Source organism: Taudactylus pleione, unplaced genomic scaffold, assembly GCF_031769625.1.
Source record: "Taudactylus pleione unplaced genomic scaffold, aTauple2 ptg000451l, whole genome shotgun sequence".
Classification (NCBI taxonomy): domain Eukaryota; kingdom Metazoa; phylum Chordata; class Amphibia; order Anura; family Myobatrachidae; genus Taudactylus; species Taudactylus pleione.
The window spans coordinates 2,512,568-2,530,114 of NW_028284853.1; the positions used below are offsets into that span (position 1 = coordinate 2,512,568).

General features: G+C 45.3%; 1 protein-coding gene across 1 annotated transcript; it reads right to left on the reverse strand.

Moving 5' to 3' along the window:
* Window positions 1-7,317: 7,317 nt before the first annotated feature.
* Window positions 7,318-13,392, reverse strand: MED9 (mediator complex subunit 9). The gene is made up of 2 exons (XM_088448073.1): window positions 13,124-13,392; window positions 7,318-7,900 (listed from the first exon to the last, which is right to left on the reverse strand). The coding sequence occupies exons 1-2, from the start codon at window positions 13,249-13,251 to the stop codon at window positions 7,684-7,686; spliced, it is 345 nt and encodes a 114-aa protein (XP_088304199.1). The 5' UTR covers window positions 13,252-13,392; the 3' UTR covers window positions 7,318-7,683.
* Window positions 13,393-17,547: the final 4,155 nt, after the last annotated feature.

The window sequence follows — 17,547 nt, forward strand, 5'->3', positions numbered from 1 at the left end:
CACATGGCGCCACCAACTGGCCACACAGGGGAATTACAGTGTTAGAAATACTAGGAAACAGTACACAGCTGTAAGTAGAGGCTTAGGCAGATTGCAAATCCAGATGTAATCGAACTACAAGTGCCAGCAGGGAGAGCATAGTACAGCTGTAACTGTTCCAATGGAGTGTGCTGCTACAGCAACAACACGGCCAGACGTAGGCTGCCAGTCCCATGTTGTATTTAAACACGAGGTGTCAGGTTTACTAGATAATACTTTACTCTGTCGGACCACTAGGTGCCAGGATTAAAGGTTCTTTGAAACTGTAATATGATCTACCCTGATTAATAATGATGATGGGGACAAGCCGGGGTGGGGACTGCTCCACGTGGAGTCCTCTCATGAAAGCACGTTTAGTGCAGATAGCTACACCCCCTTGTAAAAGGATAACATAATATTGTTGGAGCAGGTGTGTGAATTTTATATAAGGGTTTTTCTGTAGAGCCGAGAGGAGTTATATTAAGCTGTAAACCTGTTTATGTACAGCTATATTCGGGCAATTAATCAATATAATTGAACCTGTGGCCCTCTTAGACAGCCAATACAGGGGTAACAGGAACAGTAGTAGCTTCTACTCTCTGTATTGCAAAATAAAAAATATATATCTCCTATGGATAAAATATAATATTCTGTAGCTGTTGCGACTACTTGCAGGGTTATTAATGTCCAATTCCTTATCATTTATGTCTGTAAGGTTCTCCAACATCAGTAACTAATAAGGTTTGGCACCCAACTTTACTGACTTAGAGGACAGTAGCAAAATAAAGAAACACATCATAGCACTATAAAGCAGGATGCAAAGACACTATAAGGCGTCCTGCTTATATTAAAATGCCCAATATCAGTTACAAGGCCCTAAATGCAGCCCCTCGTACTGCAGCTTCTACAGCGGAATTGCCTATAAACCCCTTAGGTGCGTAAACACGGTACGATATCAATGAACAATAACGTTCAACGATAAATTGTTTATATAGTTCATTTTTATGCAGTGACCGACCAACGAACGTCCAACGATCTCTATGGTCGTCCGTACATGCAGGAGAATGTGGACGATTACATCACGATTTGTATGTTCAGAGAAGTGGCAGGATGACTTCATTGAAAGATATCGATCATCGATATCTATCAGTGTGTACACCCAATATCGTTTGTACTGCACTACAGAAAAGTTCAAGGGAGATCGTTCAGCGATATCGTTGGTTGTGCAGATCGTACCTTGTGTATGCAGCTTTACCCCAATTCTCTATGGCCGTGTCCCCTCAACACAGCACGGGCTAATCTGAAGATTATTGTGGGTTTCTGGGCCTGATTCAGAGCCACTCGTAAGCGGCCGCTCGTTCGCTCTGAGCGATGTTCGCACATCTGCGCATGCGTATGGGTCATAATGCGCATGCGCCAACCAGTCAGTGCGGTCAGAAATCGAGCGCTCGCAAAATAGCGAATGCCTGCTAATTTGAGTGACAGGATGAGGTGTTTGTGGGTGGTAACAGGGGAAGGTGCTTGAAAACGGGGAGTGGAGATCCGAACGCAGGCGTGCCAAACGGTCAAAACGGGCGTTTTAAGGGTGTGCATAATTAACAAAGCAGCGTCATCGACCACGTCACTTGGTTGTCTCTTAGCCTGAACTGTTCGCATGATTGCAGTAGGAAAATCCTACCACATGCACTGCGAGCAGTTCAGACGCCTTTCGATGTACTCGATTAATCTAATAAATAGCGGAGATGACGTAGGATGCGAGCGGCCAGTGGGCATCTTTACAAAATAGCGAGCGCATGTTTCGTTCGCTCGCTCACACATAGAGGCGTCAACAGACCGCAAAGAGTGAGCGGTCAATTTAAATAGCCGGCCCCTTTTTCTGAGCGAGCGCAAATAGCGTCCGGCTCTGAATCAGGACCTCTGTCCCCAGGGTAATCCCACTGTCACATGATGTAAAAACAAGAAGCTTAGGGGTATATGTACTAAAGGTCGGTTTTGATCAATTTAAAATCGATCAACATCGATTTTATGTTTCTGGAGCATCACACATTTACTAACAGACCATTTTTGATTTTTCTTTTTTTTTTGTGTTTGTTAAATGTGTAATTTAGCCCCAGAAACACATCGATTTTAAATCGATCTTTATCAGATATCGCTGAACGATCTCCCTGAAATTCCTGGTGTGCTGGATGAACGATATTGTTCATCCACACATCAAAGATATCACCAACGATCACAAACCCCTATGAAATACGAACGATATTGTCCAGGTTGGCCTGCATGCATGCCCGACGGACGATATCGTCCAGCGGGAGTGCGCGTCATTGGTCGTTCATTGCATACACACAAAATGATATATATTGTTGAACGATATCGTTATCATTCATCTCGTTACGATATATTGTTCCGTATGTATGCACCTTAAGTGCTCCTACACTTGTTACTTTGGTTTTTTTAAATGTAATTTTTTTTTTTAATGTATTTGACACAGGACCTGATTCAGTACGCAAATGCGATTATGGATGCACATCGACTGATTGTTTATTATCCCGCATGCGTATGAACCACACTGCATTTGCGCAGCAATCGCACTGTGACTATGGACGCACAGAGGAGTCCATTGCAAAGTGAGTGAAAGGCTAATAGCATTTGGTGTTGTGTCGGGGGGCAGCTGGTCGGAAAAAACGCAGGCGTGTGTCCGTTTGGACGCCGTTTCCTGGGCGTGCATAAATTAGCCACCGTGACTGCATACGCAGCATGACAGCTCTCTGCGTGCGAGGAGACTTACAGTGTCTGCGGCAAGTCAGACTTGTTGTAAATGCTGGGTGACTGGCTGATGTGCGGCGATAGCACCGATGTCCACAGTCCATATCCTAAAGGTGCGTATCCATTACACGAGCGTGGAACGACTGTACGATTACAACATTGTAATCATTCAACATCCTGTGCAGTGGATATTAGGCCTGATTCAGAGTCCATCTCAAGTGCCGATGCGCTCGTAACCGACTCGATGGTTAGTCCTGCGCATGCGCAGCTGCCGCACTGCGTGTGCGCAAGCCCCGGAGCGACAGAGAAACTGTCGCTCCAGAGCTCGCTACCAAAGGGGCGGCTGTCGATGTTGATCAACAGCTCACCCCGTTTGGTAGGCGGGCTGGGGGGGTGGTTTCCAAAACTGAGGCGTTCCTTAATGAACGCATACCGTTTTGTGGGCGGCCGCACTGACATCAGTGATGTCAGTGGGGAGCTTCCTGCTCCATCAGCGAAGAAAGCTCCCTGGGGCTTATGAGTGCCCAGACCCAACCTTAGGGTCTGGTTGTAAGCCCCGATCACCATCGCGACCATCAACTTGGTCGGTCGTTAAGCTGTGGGTGGTAACCCACAACTTCACGATCGACAAGGAGGCGGTAGTTCAGGATGCAAACGGCCGCCCTGATTCAGTGCGACCGCTTGCAACTAACGACCGCCCCTGAATGAGGTCCATTGTGCCCACACTGAGCGATATGTCATTCAGTGCAGGCACCCTCCCTCATCCCCGAACATGCACAACCTGTCGATATCGGCAGTTAAGCCCGCATGTTCAGGCGATGACAGCTACCGGCAACGGCCAGCGGGAGCGCGCATCGCTGGTCGTTGTCGGCATTGTACTGCGCGATTAATGAACGATATCGTAATCGCTCATTTTTCTCGTCTAGTGGATACGCAGCTTAAGCCCCATTATAGCAAATAGCAGATGGACAAGGTACAGGTTGCAGAGACGCCCTTATATAACACAAACACACACAACCTGCTTTGAACCATAACACCAGCTGCACCAACAACATTATTTTGACTCCTTCTTGTACAAGTGGGTGTAGAACTCTGCATTAAACATGTGCTTTCATGGACAGAAAAGCCGCGCCACGTGTAGGAGTCTCCGCCCTGGCTGCACCCCATCATTATTAGTATTAATCTATTACAGCGGCAGATCATTTGCTGCTCCCACGAACAGTTTTAATGGGCATTTAATGGTGTTTTTATGTTCAGTGTAATCCTCAGGTTCTCCCTGTACTGTGTGTGGGATTAAAGAACAAAACTCGCAGCACATAATAAGGACTTACCTTACTGTACTTTCACAGTCACATTAACTCTTTCCCTGCGCCGCACGTGCCGTCAGGAACAGGCTGCGCAGTATCATATGATCGAGCTAATCATTGAATACGCAAGAGATCTCAGCACTAATTATGTGGGACATGAGGATGTGAGCTTGGCGGAGGGAGGCGAGGGAGGCTGGGGGGTGCATTTTCCTCTATGCTCCCCACATCTGCCTGCATACATGCCGGTACAAAGGATAGCTGATCAGCCCAATGATTTAGAAGGCAGACTCGCTGGAAACGTTCCGATGCCTGTAAGTTGCGGGCTATTGCCCCCTAGATTTGCATATGTTCCAAGTTACCTCTTTATAGTAAATTAATTGCATCGTGTCAGGTCTAAGGACCCTTTCGCCTCCTCCCTCTTTATAGCAAATCGAATTTCACCGTGTCAGGTCTAAGGACCCTTTCGCCTCGTCCCTCTTTATAGCAAATCGAATTTCACCGTGTCAGGTCTAAGGACCCTTTCGCCTCGTCCCTCTTTATAGCAAATCGAATTTCACCGTGTCAGGTCTAAGGACCCTTTCGCCCCCGCCTGTTCCCTCTTTATAGCAAATCGAATTGCACCATGTCAGGTCTAAGGACCCTTTTGCCCCCGCCTGTTCCCTCTTTATAGCAAATCGAATTGCACCGTGCCAGGTCTAAGGACCCTTACGCCCCCGCCTGCAAAGCTTTGCCCTGTAAAATAATAATAAAAAAAGCAAATATCCAAACTAAGGTGGATTGTGCAGGATGAGAATTGTGTATTTGGTGACTGGCTGCTATATATTCTTATGAGAATTCAGGGCCTGACTCAGACCCGGACGCTATGCTTTTTTTGCAATCTGCGCATGCGTCACAATGCGAGTGCGCGAACCAGTCATTGCGATGGGAAAGTGCTCGCCCGTAGCCCGCAGTCGGGCCGCTATTTTGAGTGACAGATAGTGCCGTTTGTGGGTGGTAGCAGGGGAAGGTGCTTTAAAACGGGGGTGTGATGTGCGAACGCAGGCGTGCCCGACCGTCAGAACGGCGTTTAATGGGTGTGCATAATTAGCAAAGTAGCGTCATTACACTCGTGACTGGGTTGTATTTTAGCCTGAACTGCTCGCAATGTTGTGGTGGTAGAAGGCTACCACAAGCGCTGCAAGCTGCTCCGATGTTCCCGATTAATCCTACAAATGCCGGAGATGACGTGTGTTGCGAGTGGCAAAGGGGCGTCTTTATACAGGTGTGAGCGCATAGTGCCGCCGCTCGCTATTACTTAGTGGGCGGCTTTACGCGACGCAGTGCGAGAGCATGATTTAAATAGCCGTCCCCTTTTAGCCAGCGAGTGGACGCAAATAGCGTCCGGGTCTGAGTCAGGCCCTCAGTCTTACCAATGAGCAATGTCACAAATGTAAAAACGGGCTTCCAATGGATGCTGGGACAATTTTATCGCTTTAAAAAAAATACAGGGCCGGCTCCAGGGGTCTGAGCACACTGTGCCGGCCCAGTAAGCAGCGCCCTGCAATCGCACGCGTGGCCTCGTTACCATAGGCCATGCCCCCTACGTAACATTATTTGGAGGCGTGTCCGCATGGCTTGCCTCCAAATGCCACCATGCTGGGGGTAAAGACCAGCCCTCTATCACTTGCTGGGCTTCCCCCAGCCCTCTCCTGTCAGTGAATGGATGCAGCGCGCATGCACACTCCGGGGGTCCGGCACCACCACACAGCTGTGATGGTGGGGGTCCCCAACCTCCCGATTTGACCACCCGCGGGCCACTTCAGCCCACGGATGGAACAGCAGGACAGTACTGTCCCGCTGAAATCAGGACGTTGGGGAGGGGTGTGCCCTTTATGGGTGACGCCCCTGTGCGACCGCACTGGTCAAACACCCCTACAGCCGGCCCTGAAAAAATACATATAATAATAATAATAATAATGAATAAAGGTGACATTGAAGCAGCTGGAACAGATGATAACTGTAAACGACGGATGTAAAGATGCTCACCCACCTTTTGGAAAGAATGGAGGTCAATTGTGAGTGGGAGAGGAACAGTACAGACTGAACATCACTAAATACTACGCATGCTGCCATGATTTACTATGGGATGGAAATTACGTTTAGAGAGGTAATTGACGTTCCAGATATACCCCCTCCCTTCCCCGGCACTCCTCAACGCTTCCAAGCAACTCGTCACTAAGCCATCAAACACTCAATGTAAAACACTGAGTGCTACACACAATATACAATGACTAATGGAAAGTACGGCTAAGGTCCAGAGTTAGTACCAGAGCTGAAGATTAGTTATCTGTATGCCTGAGCCCAGGCTCTCTGCTCAACCTGAGATACAGTCTGACGTTACCTCACAGCATTATAATGTCACTGGTCATTGCTCTTCCGCTACCTGTATGGTTTCTTCCAAGAACTTTCATTCTAAGACATGTAAATTATATACAACTGTTGATTAACTTGCTTGATTAACGTAATCATTGACGTCTTAAGGAACAGGGCTAGGCCAACTGGTAAGAGTGCCAGACAAGTAAGAGAGAAATCACCTCCTGTAAACTTCTGTCACCACCGCCCAAATTTTATAGTGTACCGTCACCTCAAAATGGTGGAGGGCTGGACTGATAGTGGCAAGGTTAGGATCCTTATAATTAATGGTCACCCTCATGAATATTTGTGATGTCACTGTTTCCCAGTAATAGGATTGGCTGAATGCTCACGTATATAGGCTCAGACCACAAAATGGCTGCCTACACTTTGACTAGTTATCTGTTGGCTCTTAAAGTGGAACATTACTGACAATATCCACAAATATCAGCCTGTCATTATAGCTGCTTCAATATAGAATGATCCTTACTGAAGATACCGCCAATGCAATGTGCAGCTTAGGTTGTCACCTTAATATCCGTAAGGGAAAAATCACCTCCATCCTTATACGACAACTATTAATTACTAGTGTTCATTCTAGCACCCTGCACCTGTCACAAGCTGTGCAGTTCCATTTTCCTGCCAGGGGTGTCGCTCTCTGCTCTGGTGCTTCTAGCACACACTGGTCTGTAGAGCATAGACAACACCCCAGGCAGGAAAGAGGACCTGCACAAGTTGTGACAGGTGCAGGGTGCTAGAATGAACACTAAATTGCCTCATATGAGAGATAACTTAATGATTGCTGAAATCACCTCATAATACATTTAAAGACACTGAGCACAATATTACAGGCTCTTGGCCATGTGTATTTTGAAACAATACATACATATAATATAAAAATAAATGACAGCGTTCATATGGGGGTTTAATCTGCGCTAACCCTGGCGCTGACAGCATTACCCAGCAGTTCCCCAATGATGTGTTATGGGTGCAATGTACTGCTTTTCAATTTGCAGATATATTCTACGTTGAGGGGTTAAGCTATGGCCGTATATGGTGTCTCCAGACTGCTCATCCGGTTGAGCTGTAGTCTACGGTCGGCCATCCTCCTAAATGACAGCACCTGTTCCAGTTAGAGCCTAATGGATCGTCTGTGGCTTCTGACCCCGCCATAGAGCCCATGTTAACAACTATGACCAGTGGTCTAGTCCTTGGGGATCTCAAACATGCAGAGACCCTTGTACTTCTGCAGCAGCTCGTTCTTGGTCTGCACCTGTGCTCGCAGGTTCTGGAGGAGCTGCTGCTGTTGCTCCACACTCATATCGATCCCTTGCATGTTGCCGATTTGCTTCCTCATCACCTGGAACTTGTTCTTCACCTCGTTTAGCTCCTGGTAAACATCCTGGCTGTCTTTGTCCATGCTGGAGAGAGACAGAGAGAGAGACACAGAGAGAGAGAGAGAGGAAATTCTTAGAACAAGGCTGTTTTCCAATCAGAAATGCACAGCTGTCTGAAGTCAGTAGAGGGGGGCAGATTACCAGCTTTGCACACGTCCCCCTGCAACTTTCACTAAACGCATCGCGGCTGCAGCAGAGTTGAACACAAGTTATCTGTAATTGCGCTCTCCTAGCGTGCGCAGAAATAAATGTGGATATTTACCCATAGGCATCTGTATGAACGTACGTGCGCTTGGTGTATTAGCTGTCACCATCAGTGCCCACTGGCACTCTCCGTATCCCTGGGAAAATGTAGGGATCATGTTTTGCATTTTTATTTTAGGCACGGTTCTACAAACCTCCTCCAAATCTGGGAAACAGTAGGGTCAAGCATTACAAATGCTATTATTATTATTATTGTAGAACATTCTGGTCAGGAAAGCGCATATATCTCAGGTCATTAGTGGTTACAAATCCAAACTGGTGATGCAAAAATGAAATACTATACTATATGTACTACTTTAAGAGATCACCTTTACTGCGTCAATAACCGACAGACCGGCAGAAACGCGATTATACAGCCGGGGATTCACACTTCGAATCTAAATGATCCAGATTACCTGCTGCCATTACGTTGTGCATTATCCAGAAATTATTTTCTAACTGAAAACAAAATATCCACTTATTACAATCTCTGCCCCTGTAAGCGGGACGGCATCGCCTCTTAGATTAACGGCTGCCGCTCTGTATTTACACTTATGTAAACTCGCTTGTTTTTGTAGTGAGAAGTTTATCCTACGCTCCCCGAATCCAGGATCCTAGATAGAGATCTGCCGCCAGACGTAGACTATTGTCTTTCATATGCATTCTTTAGAGGCCTACGCAAAGGAGACACACTCACAGCACGGATTCATATTTATATAATTTGAGTCACCTGTGTCTAGCAGACAACGTGCCGGCTTGGTGTATTACTCCGCAACAGCTGTGATAGCAGACAAACAAGACATGGGCCTGAGCGCTGAACGCTCTGACGCAGGCCCTGTGGCTTTCCAGCTGGGACTTGCAGTTCCACAAGACCAGAGTCACAGATTGATTTTAATATAATTTACCTTAATCTGTATTTATTTATGTTTTTGCAGGTGGATCCCCAATACTTTTAATTTCATTGGTGCTATAGTGTTGGATACACTCTCTAATAGAGTGTATCCAACAATGATATTGTAGGCACCGGTTACCTCTGTTTACATTAAACCGCTTCCATTTTTAAATCACTTATTCTGCTTGCAATATGAAAGCCATCTGACGATGCAAAGTACGTACAACGATTAAAACTATCTACCAACCTTAAATAACCCCAGCCACCGTTCGTATTGCACGCTGGCTGCGCAAGGCTGTCACGATGTAGCGACCGTAACATCACACCACACCTGGTACATTTTAATAAATACACAGGATAGACATATCCTTTAAATAAATGACCCTCCTGGGTACAAAGTAATAATTGTGGTGGTGGTGGGGGGGGGGGGGGGGCTACTCAAAATTATTTAGTCCCAACACTTATAAAAGTGAATTAACAGCTACAGTAATAGAGACAACTAGAGGGTAACACCTGTTAGCAGTATAGGGAGGTGCAGATGTCTCAGAATAATTGACGCCACACTGTAGGGCATGTTTAATTATTACAAAATGATATTTCGATTGTCTTCATAATAAGCATGCTGGGCATGTTATGAGGGTGACCTGTATTACAGTTATTAATCTCTGCCGATGAGGCGTTCCCAACATAGAATTTACACAAGGTCATACGCTGAGAACTCATGGCCTCTATAGTACGATGAAACTTCAGGTCCACAATGGCACCAACAACCTACTTATTATACCAGCATATTATTATAAACAGGACAGGTCCTTAGCAAATTGTACACTCCACATTTACTGGTCCAGTTTTGAGGATTACACTTAAACCTAGTTTCCCCCATCATAGGTTTGTGACTTTGGGCCTTATTCAATTTGGAGCGAAAAGTCCGTTGTCGGACTTTTAGCCGTCATCGGAGGTTTTATTTATTACCAGTTATTTATATAGCGCACACATATTCCGCAGCGCTTTACAGAAAATATTTGGCCACTCACATCAGTCCCTGCCCCAGTGGAGCTTACACTCTATGTTCCCTATCACATGCGCTCACACATACACACATACACACATACACACTAGAGTTAATTTTTGTTGGGAGCCAATTAACCTACCATGTAATGTGGGAGGAAACCGAAGTAACCAGAGGAAACCCAGGCAAGCACAGGGAGAATATACAAACTCCACACAGATAGGGCCATGGTGGAAATCGAACCCATGACCTCAGTGCTGTGAGGCAGTAATGCTAACCATTACACCATCTGTGCTGCCCAGGTTTTGCCATCGAAAACATATCGCAGGCGTCCCCGCGTATCCCCGTATTCAATTCCAAATTGGCGAAAACGGGACCCAGCGAAAACTAGCTCGGCAAAAAGTCCTGTAATTTTTGGGGAAATCAGCCTGACACCCCCCTAAAGATGCTCTGACATGGGGGTTCACTATGGGTAACCCCGAATAGCCCTGCAAAAGGTGTTTGGGGTCTTTGAATGGTCTCAATAGGAGCTATTTAGTGTCTTTGGGACAGGGGTGAAGAACAGCATTTAGCAACTTTTTTGGCCAAAATAAGTATTCCCATCAAATTTGGGGTACATGAAAATGGGAGCAAGCATATGTAAAAATCGCTAAAGTGAAGCATTTAAAAGCACCAAAAACGCACCTTCAGCAAACACCCGCAATCCAAAAAAAACCTCCCCCCGTACTTCCAGACCCCCCCAAAGGCTATTTCGCTAGTTTTTGAAGTTGTACCCCCACTTTGAAATTTTTCACCCACTTTTTCAAAGTGCTTTTTTGGGGTGTCCTTTGTGGGTTTGCTTAGCGTTTTTTGACGGAGATAGCGTCAAGGAGGGTGTCCAAAGGGAGCAGGGTGGTTTCCGTACCTCCGCACCCCAAATCTGCACTTTTTTTCTGCCGGGTATTCATAGGCGTAACTTTATCTCCTATTACATTGGATTGAGTTTTCACACCGGCAAAAAGACGCAAAAATTGAATACGGGGATAAGTGAAATCTGTGGAAATGACGTCATCGGCGAAAAAGTTTTGCCGAAAACGGCTTTTCGCTCCAAATTGAATACAGCCCCTAAGGTCTTAAAGGGTAACAATCACCTAGACACCACAGAAGCAGCCATCCTGTGGGCTGAGCCAACATTCCGCTGATCAATTCATTATGAACTAGCAAAATCATAGGGGCAGGAGGCAAACTGTGCCTCACTGTGCCTCCTGCCTCAACAATATCACTAATTTCTAGTGAATTGAGAGGCTAAATATTAGTTTGACACAGAAAAAAATTTGCATCAGACATGTGTTGCTGGCATGTATATTTTAAAGGAGAAATCCCATGAAAAAAAGAAAAAGAATACAAAAAGGTATTAAGAAGAATCTTGTAGTCAATATGTTCCTCAGTTTCTTCAGGCTGCTAATTAATAAGGACTACCATGACAGGCTTCTGAGCTATATGTACTTTAAAATCATTGGCCTCCTCCACCGTCACATGACATGCTGCGAGGTGTGTGACTGGCAGCCATACTTTGCGCCATCCTAGCAATATCTGAAAAAGGTCACAATGATTTGAAGAAGGACAGCTAAGAAAAATACTAGCCTAAAAAGGTACCTAACATGCTAAGTAAGAAAAAAAATAAATTATTAACCTTATAATGTGGGATTGCTGCTTTAAATAAAAAATACAATTGTAGAATAAAAAAGGTTAAAAAAATATATTTTCAGCTGATTTGTGGAATCATTTTTAGTCATGGATTGCGGTGATTCTAAGAGGACGCAGGTAAGTCTGCATTTTACTACATGGAAACATCCTTTTCATTTTAGAAGGTGTTTTTTCCACTCAAAGCAGGTTTATTTATTAACAAAACGTGAGCATAGCTCTGAAGTAACCTATAGCAACCAGGTGTCCATTTCTATTAGGCTGGGTACAAATTAATGTGTACCCGCTATGGTGTACTCCCGCAGGTCACATGGAGATAGAGTGATTGGCCCTGCTGCATGGCCAATCACACGATAACGCATGCGGTGCAGTGCATATTAATGAAGGACAGAACGACTGATCATTCAATTGTTCATTCAATCTAGTGTGTGCCGGTAATCTTGCATGGTCCAGGGCAGAGGTATATTGCCCCAGCCATCGGCAAGATTGCCAGTAGTCTAATGTGTACCCAGCCTAAGTCAACTAAAAGGGATATATCAGATTGGTTGCTAGGTGTTTCAGAACAATTGCTTTTTTAGGGGCCCATTTATCATTTGATATTTGCGTTGTATTCCTATAATTATAAAGTAACCCCCAGATGTATTATGGAGGGATCGCAGCAAATATCTCCAATAACTGCTGTTGCCCTCCATTTCCGCCAGTACCGCAACTCCCACAGGTTTGTATGGGGAATGCGATGCCATCAAATTTACCAGTTTCCAGAATGCGCATTTCCGGAACTTGGTCCCCGCAGCTTACACCATCTGAAGATGACGTGGGATGTGACATCGATGATTGATAGAGATAGATAGATGTGACATTGATGATTGATAGATATGACATTGATGATTGATATAGATAGATGTGACATTGATGATAGATAGATAGATGTGACATTGATGATAGAGATAGATGTGACATAGATAGTTATGACATTGATGATAGATAGGACATTGATGATAGATAGATATAGATAGATGTGACATTGATGTTAGAGATAGATGTGACATAGGTAGATAGTTATGACATTGATGATAGATATGACATTGATGATAGATAGATAGATAGATAGATAGATAGATAGATAGATAGATAGATAGATAGATAGATAGATCAGGCCATGACTCTCCACACTACACTCTGGTAATTGCTGCAGAAGGAGCTGGGTAATGCTGTATATTACTCTGAGTTTGGTTAGAGAAGCCCTGTACAGTACTGTATAATGTCTGTGGAGAGAGGGATGCTGGGACTTGTAGTCCCACCCATTATAAGCCAGTGTAAGTTCAGGAAATGTCCCACACAGTGCTGACTCCGAAAGAGGCGCAGGGAAGTCGCAGTGCAGTGGCAGCGCATGCGCAGTGGCAGTATTTATGCTTATTACCATTTGATGATGTCGTGCACCAGCGGCAGGAAGGAGTACTCCTCCTCTTCTTCCTCGCCGGCCTCTTCCTCCTCCTCTTCTTCCTCCACGGCCTCTTCGCTTGCTCTCGCCGGGCCGCCGGTAGCCATCTTTTCGCCGCCAAAGAGCAGCAGCGTCAGTACCCGCGATTTAGCCCAGCAATGGCTGGAGATAGGCGGGTTTCACAATGACGTTGTTGCTGTCGGACCGGCGCACTCAGTGACGTCACAGGACAATAGACTTTGCCCACAGCAGCAGCTGTAGAGTTTCTGTTACCATGTAGCCCTTGAGAATGGTAATGGATAGATCCTCTTCAGTATTTGCACCCTGAATGGATGTCTGTATTCGCCCCTGTCAGCTGCATGTCTATTGTGATGCACTGTTTGTTAGGCAGTCTGCCAGAATCCCCTTATGTAGGGAACTTTAAAGTAGGGACAAGCTTGTGAGACAAGTTTAGTCTTAAAAGCAGGGGTGAAGCTAGGGATGGACATCGGAAGCCGATCGTTAGCAACCATCGATCTTCCTGGTACATTAATACCAGGATTTCCAGCCATCACAAAATTCCTTCCGCTAATGTTAGGGATGGCCATCGGAGGGGTGTCCATTAATGGTTACCATCGATGGGTCCTTCGGTGGTTACCATAGATGGCACACAAACCATCCATGTTGAACCATCGATGGTTTGCAACTCTCAATGGCCAATGCAGCGGCGGGGAATGGCGGGCCGCAGGCCAATAAAAAACGGGTGGGGCTTAGCAGAGGCGGGACTAAGATCCATCCCATCTAGATTAAAAAAAAAATTGTCTCCCACTCGTCCATAGGTGGCAGAGAACCATTGGCTATCTGCTATCAATGGTTAAAGTATTCGACATCGGCCAAATACAATCGATGATTTGGAATCCCAGTGCATGTTTTCAGTGCAGCTGTGGACAGGATGCGGTGTTCGCATAGGCACAAAAGTTGCAGTGCTGCGATTTCCTGTCCTCATCTGCGTATGTGCACCATATAACTATCAATGGTTATGTAGCCATCACAAGGGTTCTCACGTTGGCAGTGTTGCCATCACTGTTTGATGGCCATTCGTAGATGAAGCTAGGCTTTCATTCAAAGACTCACCTTGGTGCCCCCAGCCTACCGTCCACCCACACCACACAGCTAATAACATATGGTCGATGAATGATACTGATGCAAATCTGTCACTGGAAGATACAGTAGTTTTGCAAATTAGGTATATTTTAGCATTCTTTGATACTAACTGCATTGCTTTTGCATTATTAACTATTGTTACTAGGTGCAAATGTGTAATACAACTGTCTTGTTCATTTTAGAATTTCCAGGTGACACTGGGAATAAGATTCTTCCTCCTCCCTCCGCCCCTAGAAATTAATTCCTTGTAGAGTTTAAAAAGAGGGCAGTACTGTATCTGTCCATTTACTGTTACCTGGTCTTTTCCGACTTCCCCAAGTCACTGACAACTTATGACAGTACATCTGTACATGTCATTCCTAGGGAGAAATGTAGCCTGTGAGATGCAGGCATTGGCACCATTCTGGTGAGTCTGTCTGAAGTTTTAAAGCGGCAATCATTTAAATGGAAAAACCAGACAGCCAGTGCCTGCCGGTGTCTCCTTGTTTTTATACCCAACATACTGAGCCTGCGCAGTATGGGCAAAATTCGGAGATGGTCGTAGTGGCGATGTCTTGCTACTGCGCATGCGCGAAAAGTCTCGAAAACCCTTACTGCACATGTGCGAAGCAATGAGCGGTCTCGTTTGCACTTGTGTATAGAATCAATAACACTTGAGAAGGGGTTTGCGATCCCCGGGTGTATCAGGGTGGTGACCTAAAGTGATCCCAAAAATCATGGGTGTGTTATGGGAGTGTCACGCTGCTACGTTCCCAGTCACAAATCCACAGCTTCAGAGGCCACATTTAGGGCCGTATTCAATTAGCCGTGATAAGCCATTTTCGGTGAAAAGTTTTCGACGGTGACGTAATTTCGCCAAGCGAGAACTTATCCCCGTATTCAATTCCAAAGACTTTTCGCCGTATTCAATTCCAAAGACTGCGCCTTGTAACCAGCGGAAAAGATTTGCCTCTGAATGCAGGCGAAAAAAAGTGCAGAATTGGGGGTTTGGGGTGCAAAGTTGCGGGAACACCCCTGCAGTCTTGGGACAGTCCCCCAAAGGTAAACTGCGTCAAAAAAAGTAAAAAAAAATCCCTTTAGATCATCCCAGAAAAGTAATTTCATTTTGGGGGCGAAAAAGTCCAAAGTTGGGGGACAAACTTAAAAACTAGCGAAATAGACTCCAGGGGGTCCCCCAAGTATGCCCAAGCTGTTTTTTTGATTGCAGATGCTTGCTGAAGGTGCGTTTTTTAAAACCCTCAGTTTAACGATTTTTAACCATCCTTGCACCCATTTTCATGTACCCCAAATTTGCTGGGACTACTTATTTTTGCAAAAAAAACCCTACTAAATGCTATTCTTCACCACTTGTGCAATGACGCTATATAGCAGCAATTGAGAACATTTCAGCACATCAAATACCTTCAGCAGGGCTATTCGAGGGTATCCATAGTGATCCCCCATGTCAGTGCATCTTTTGGGGGGTGTCAGGCTGATTTCGCCAAATCTGACAGCACTTTTCGCCTGTTTGAGTTTCGCCGGGAGGCGTTTTCGCGTCCTTTGGAATTGAATAGGGCGAAAAGCGGCCGCGCGCACGGAAGGGGTTTTCTCCTAAAACACGAGATGTAGGCGGAAAGTCCGGCAGGCGAAAAAGGACGGGACTTTTTCGCGGTTAATTGTATACGGCCCTTAGTTGGCTTTGAGTGTAGCTAGAGTAGACCCTAGGCTACCACAAATGTCGATGCTGCAACCAATGTTCCATCGATGTTGGTGCGTTTACAAACTCCATCATTAATGCACACACCATGCAGCCTGAACGTCGGCGTATCACTGCTCGTACACTCCATCGCACCTTCTAGCACAAAGGGTGAGATTAGCATTAGAGATGTGCGCCGACCCCCGTGTTTTGGTTTTGGATCTGTATCTCTTTGTGTTTTGGATTTGGATCTTTATCCTTGGTGTTTTGGTTTTGGATCTGTATTTTTTCTCCAAAAAATTATATAAACAGCTAAAACCACATAATTTGGGCCTGTTTTTGGTCTAACCTTAATAACGATGATTTTCAGGCATTTCTAGGCATTTTTAACCACCTCACAGCTCACAATATTGATTTCACTATTTTTCACCAATATAGGCCAAAGGCTGCAGGGAGCTGGCTGGCTAAAGTAAGCGACAGAGCAGCGGCACAAATGCACGGCAGTTTAAAAAAATATCAGACATCTATGACACATTGCCGCACAGCAGTGGCAGACAGGATGGCAGTTCAATAAACTATAATAATGTCAGTCGGCAATGCCCCAAATTGTGCAAAATGTAAAGGAAAGAGGTGCAGAATGGAATGTCCCTCCCACCCACTCTTATGTGGGATATTACAAAGGACATGCACAGTTTAACAAACCAAGCACTTTAGCCACTAGGACTGACAGTTTCGTAGCTGAACTCTTTGGTTTGTTTGGGCCCCACAAAACATTTTTTGGAAGGACTACCTTCAATTATTAAGGAGGAGGTTGATGATGAGGGTGTTGGTGGTGGAGATTGCATGTGCTGGTCCAAACTGCTGGTAGCTGATACTGGACTGCTTGTTATTAATTTACAAGTTATTATAATTTTGTTAAACAAATTGCATGAACTCGCTGCAAATGACGTAAAAGGGAGGAGGTGCCTAGATGGTTAACGTCCCTTCCTCTGCTAACTTTGGCTTTACAAATGGAACAGATGCTTTCACAACTGTTGTCAGAATTAAGATTAAAATAATTCCACACCCAAGACGTGGCTTTTCTGGCTTTTTATCATGAGCAAGAACTGCTGCCACTGGTGGCTGATTTACGCAAATAACATCCTCATCATCAACATCCTCATTAGCGTCAGATAGGACACAAATTTCTCCCTCCTCCTTTTGCACTTCCTCCACACTATAATCCTCATTTTATATTATTTCACTATCTAATACTAGCACTGCTGTCATGGAGTCAGTGATCCGCTGTGAAACTGGGTGACAGCTGTTATACTTACTTCTATCAAAGGACTGTTTAATAGTCAATTGTTTTTTTTTAATTACTACTAGTAGTAATCTTCTTGGCCCCTTTCTGTGATGAAGATCCACCCCCAGCAGCAGCAACAGGCGTAGCACTCAAGAATCCTTCTAGGGAACCACGGATAGGAGAGGAGTCAGTCATTCTTATGGAATTGGATGCAAGACTACTTCCGATCACGAATGAGGATGTTGATGATGATGCAGGTGTTGGTGGTGGAGATTGCATGTGCTGGTCCAAACTGCTGGC

Excerpts from the sequence above, each read along its gene's own strand:
- MED9 (XM_088448073.1), bottom strand. The coding sequence starts at position 13,251 with ATGGCTACCGGCGGCCCGGCGAGAGCAAGCGAAGAGGCCGTGGAGGAA. Across the intron at positions 7,901-13,123 it reads GTGCACGACATCATCAAATG|CATGGACAAAGACAGCCAGG; the intron begins GTAATAAGCATA and ends GTCTCTCTCCAG.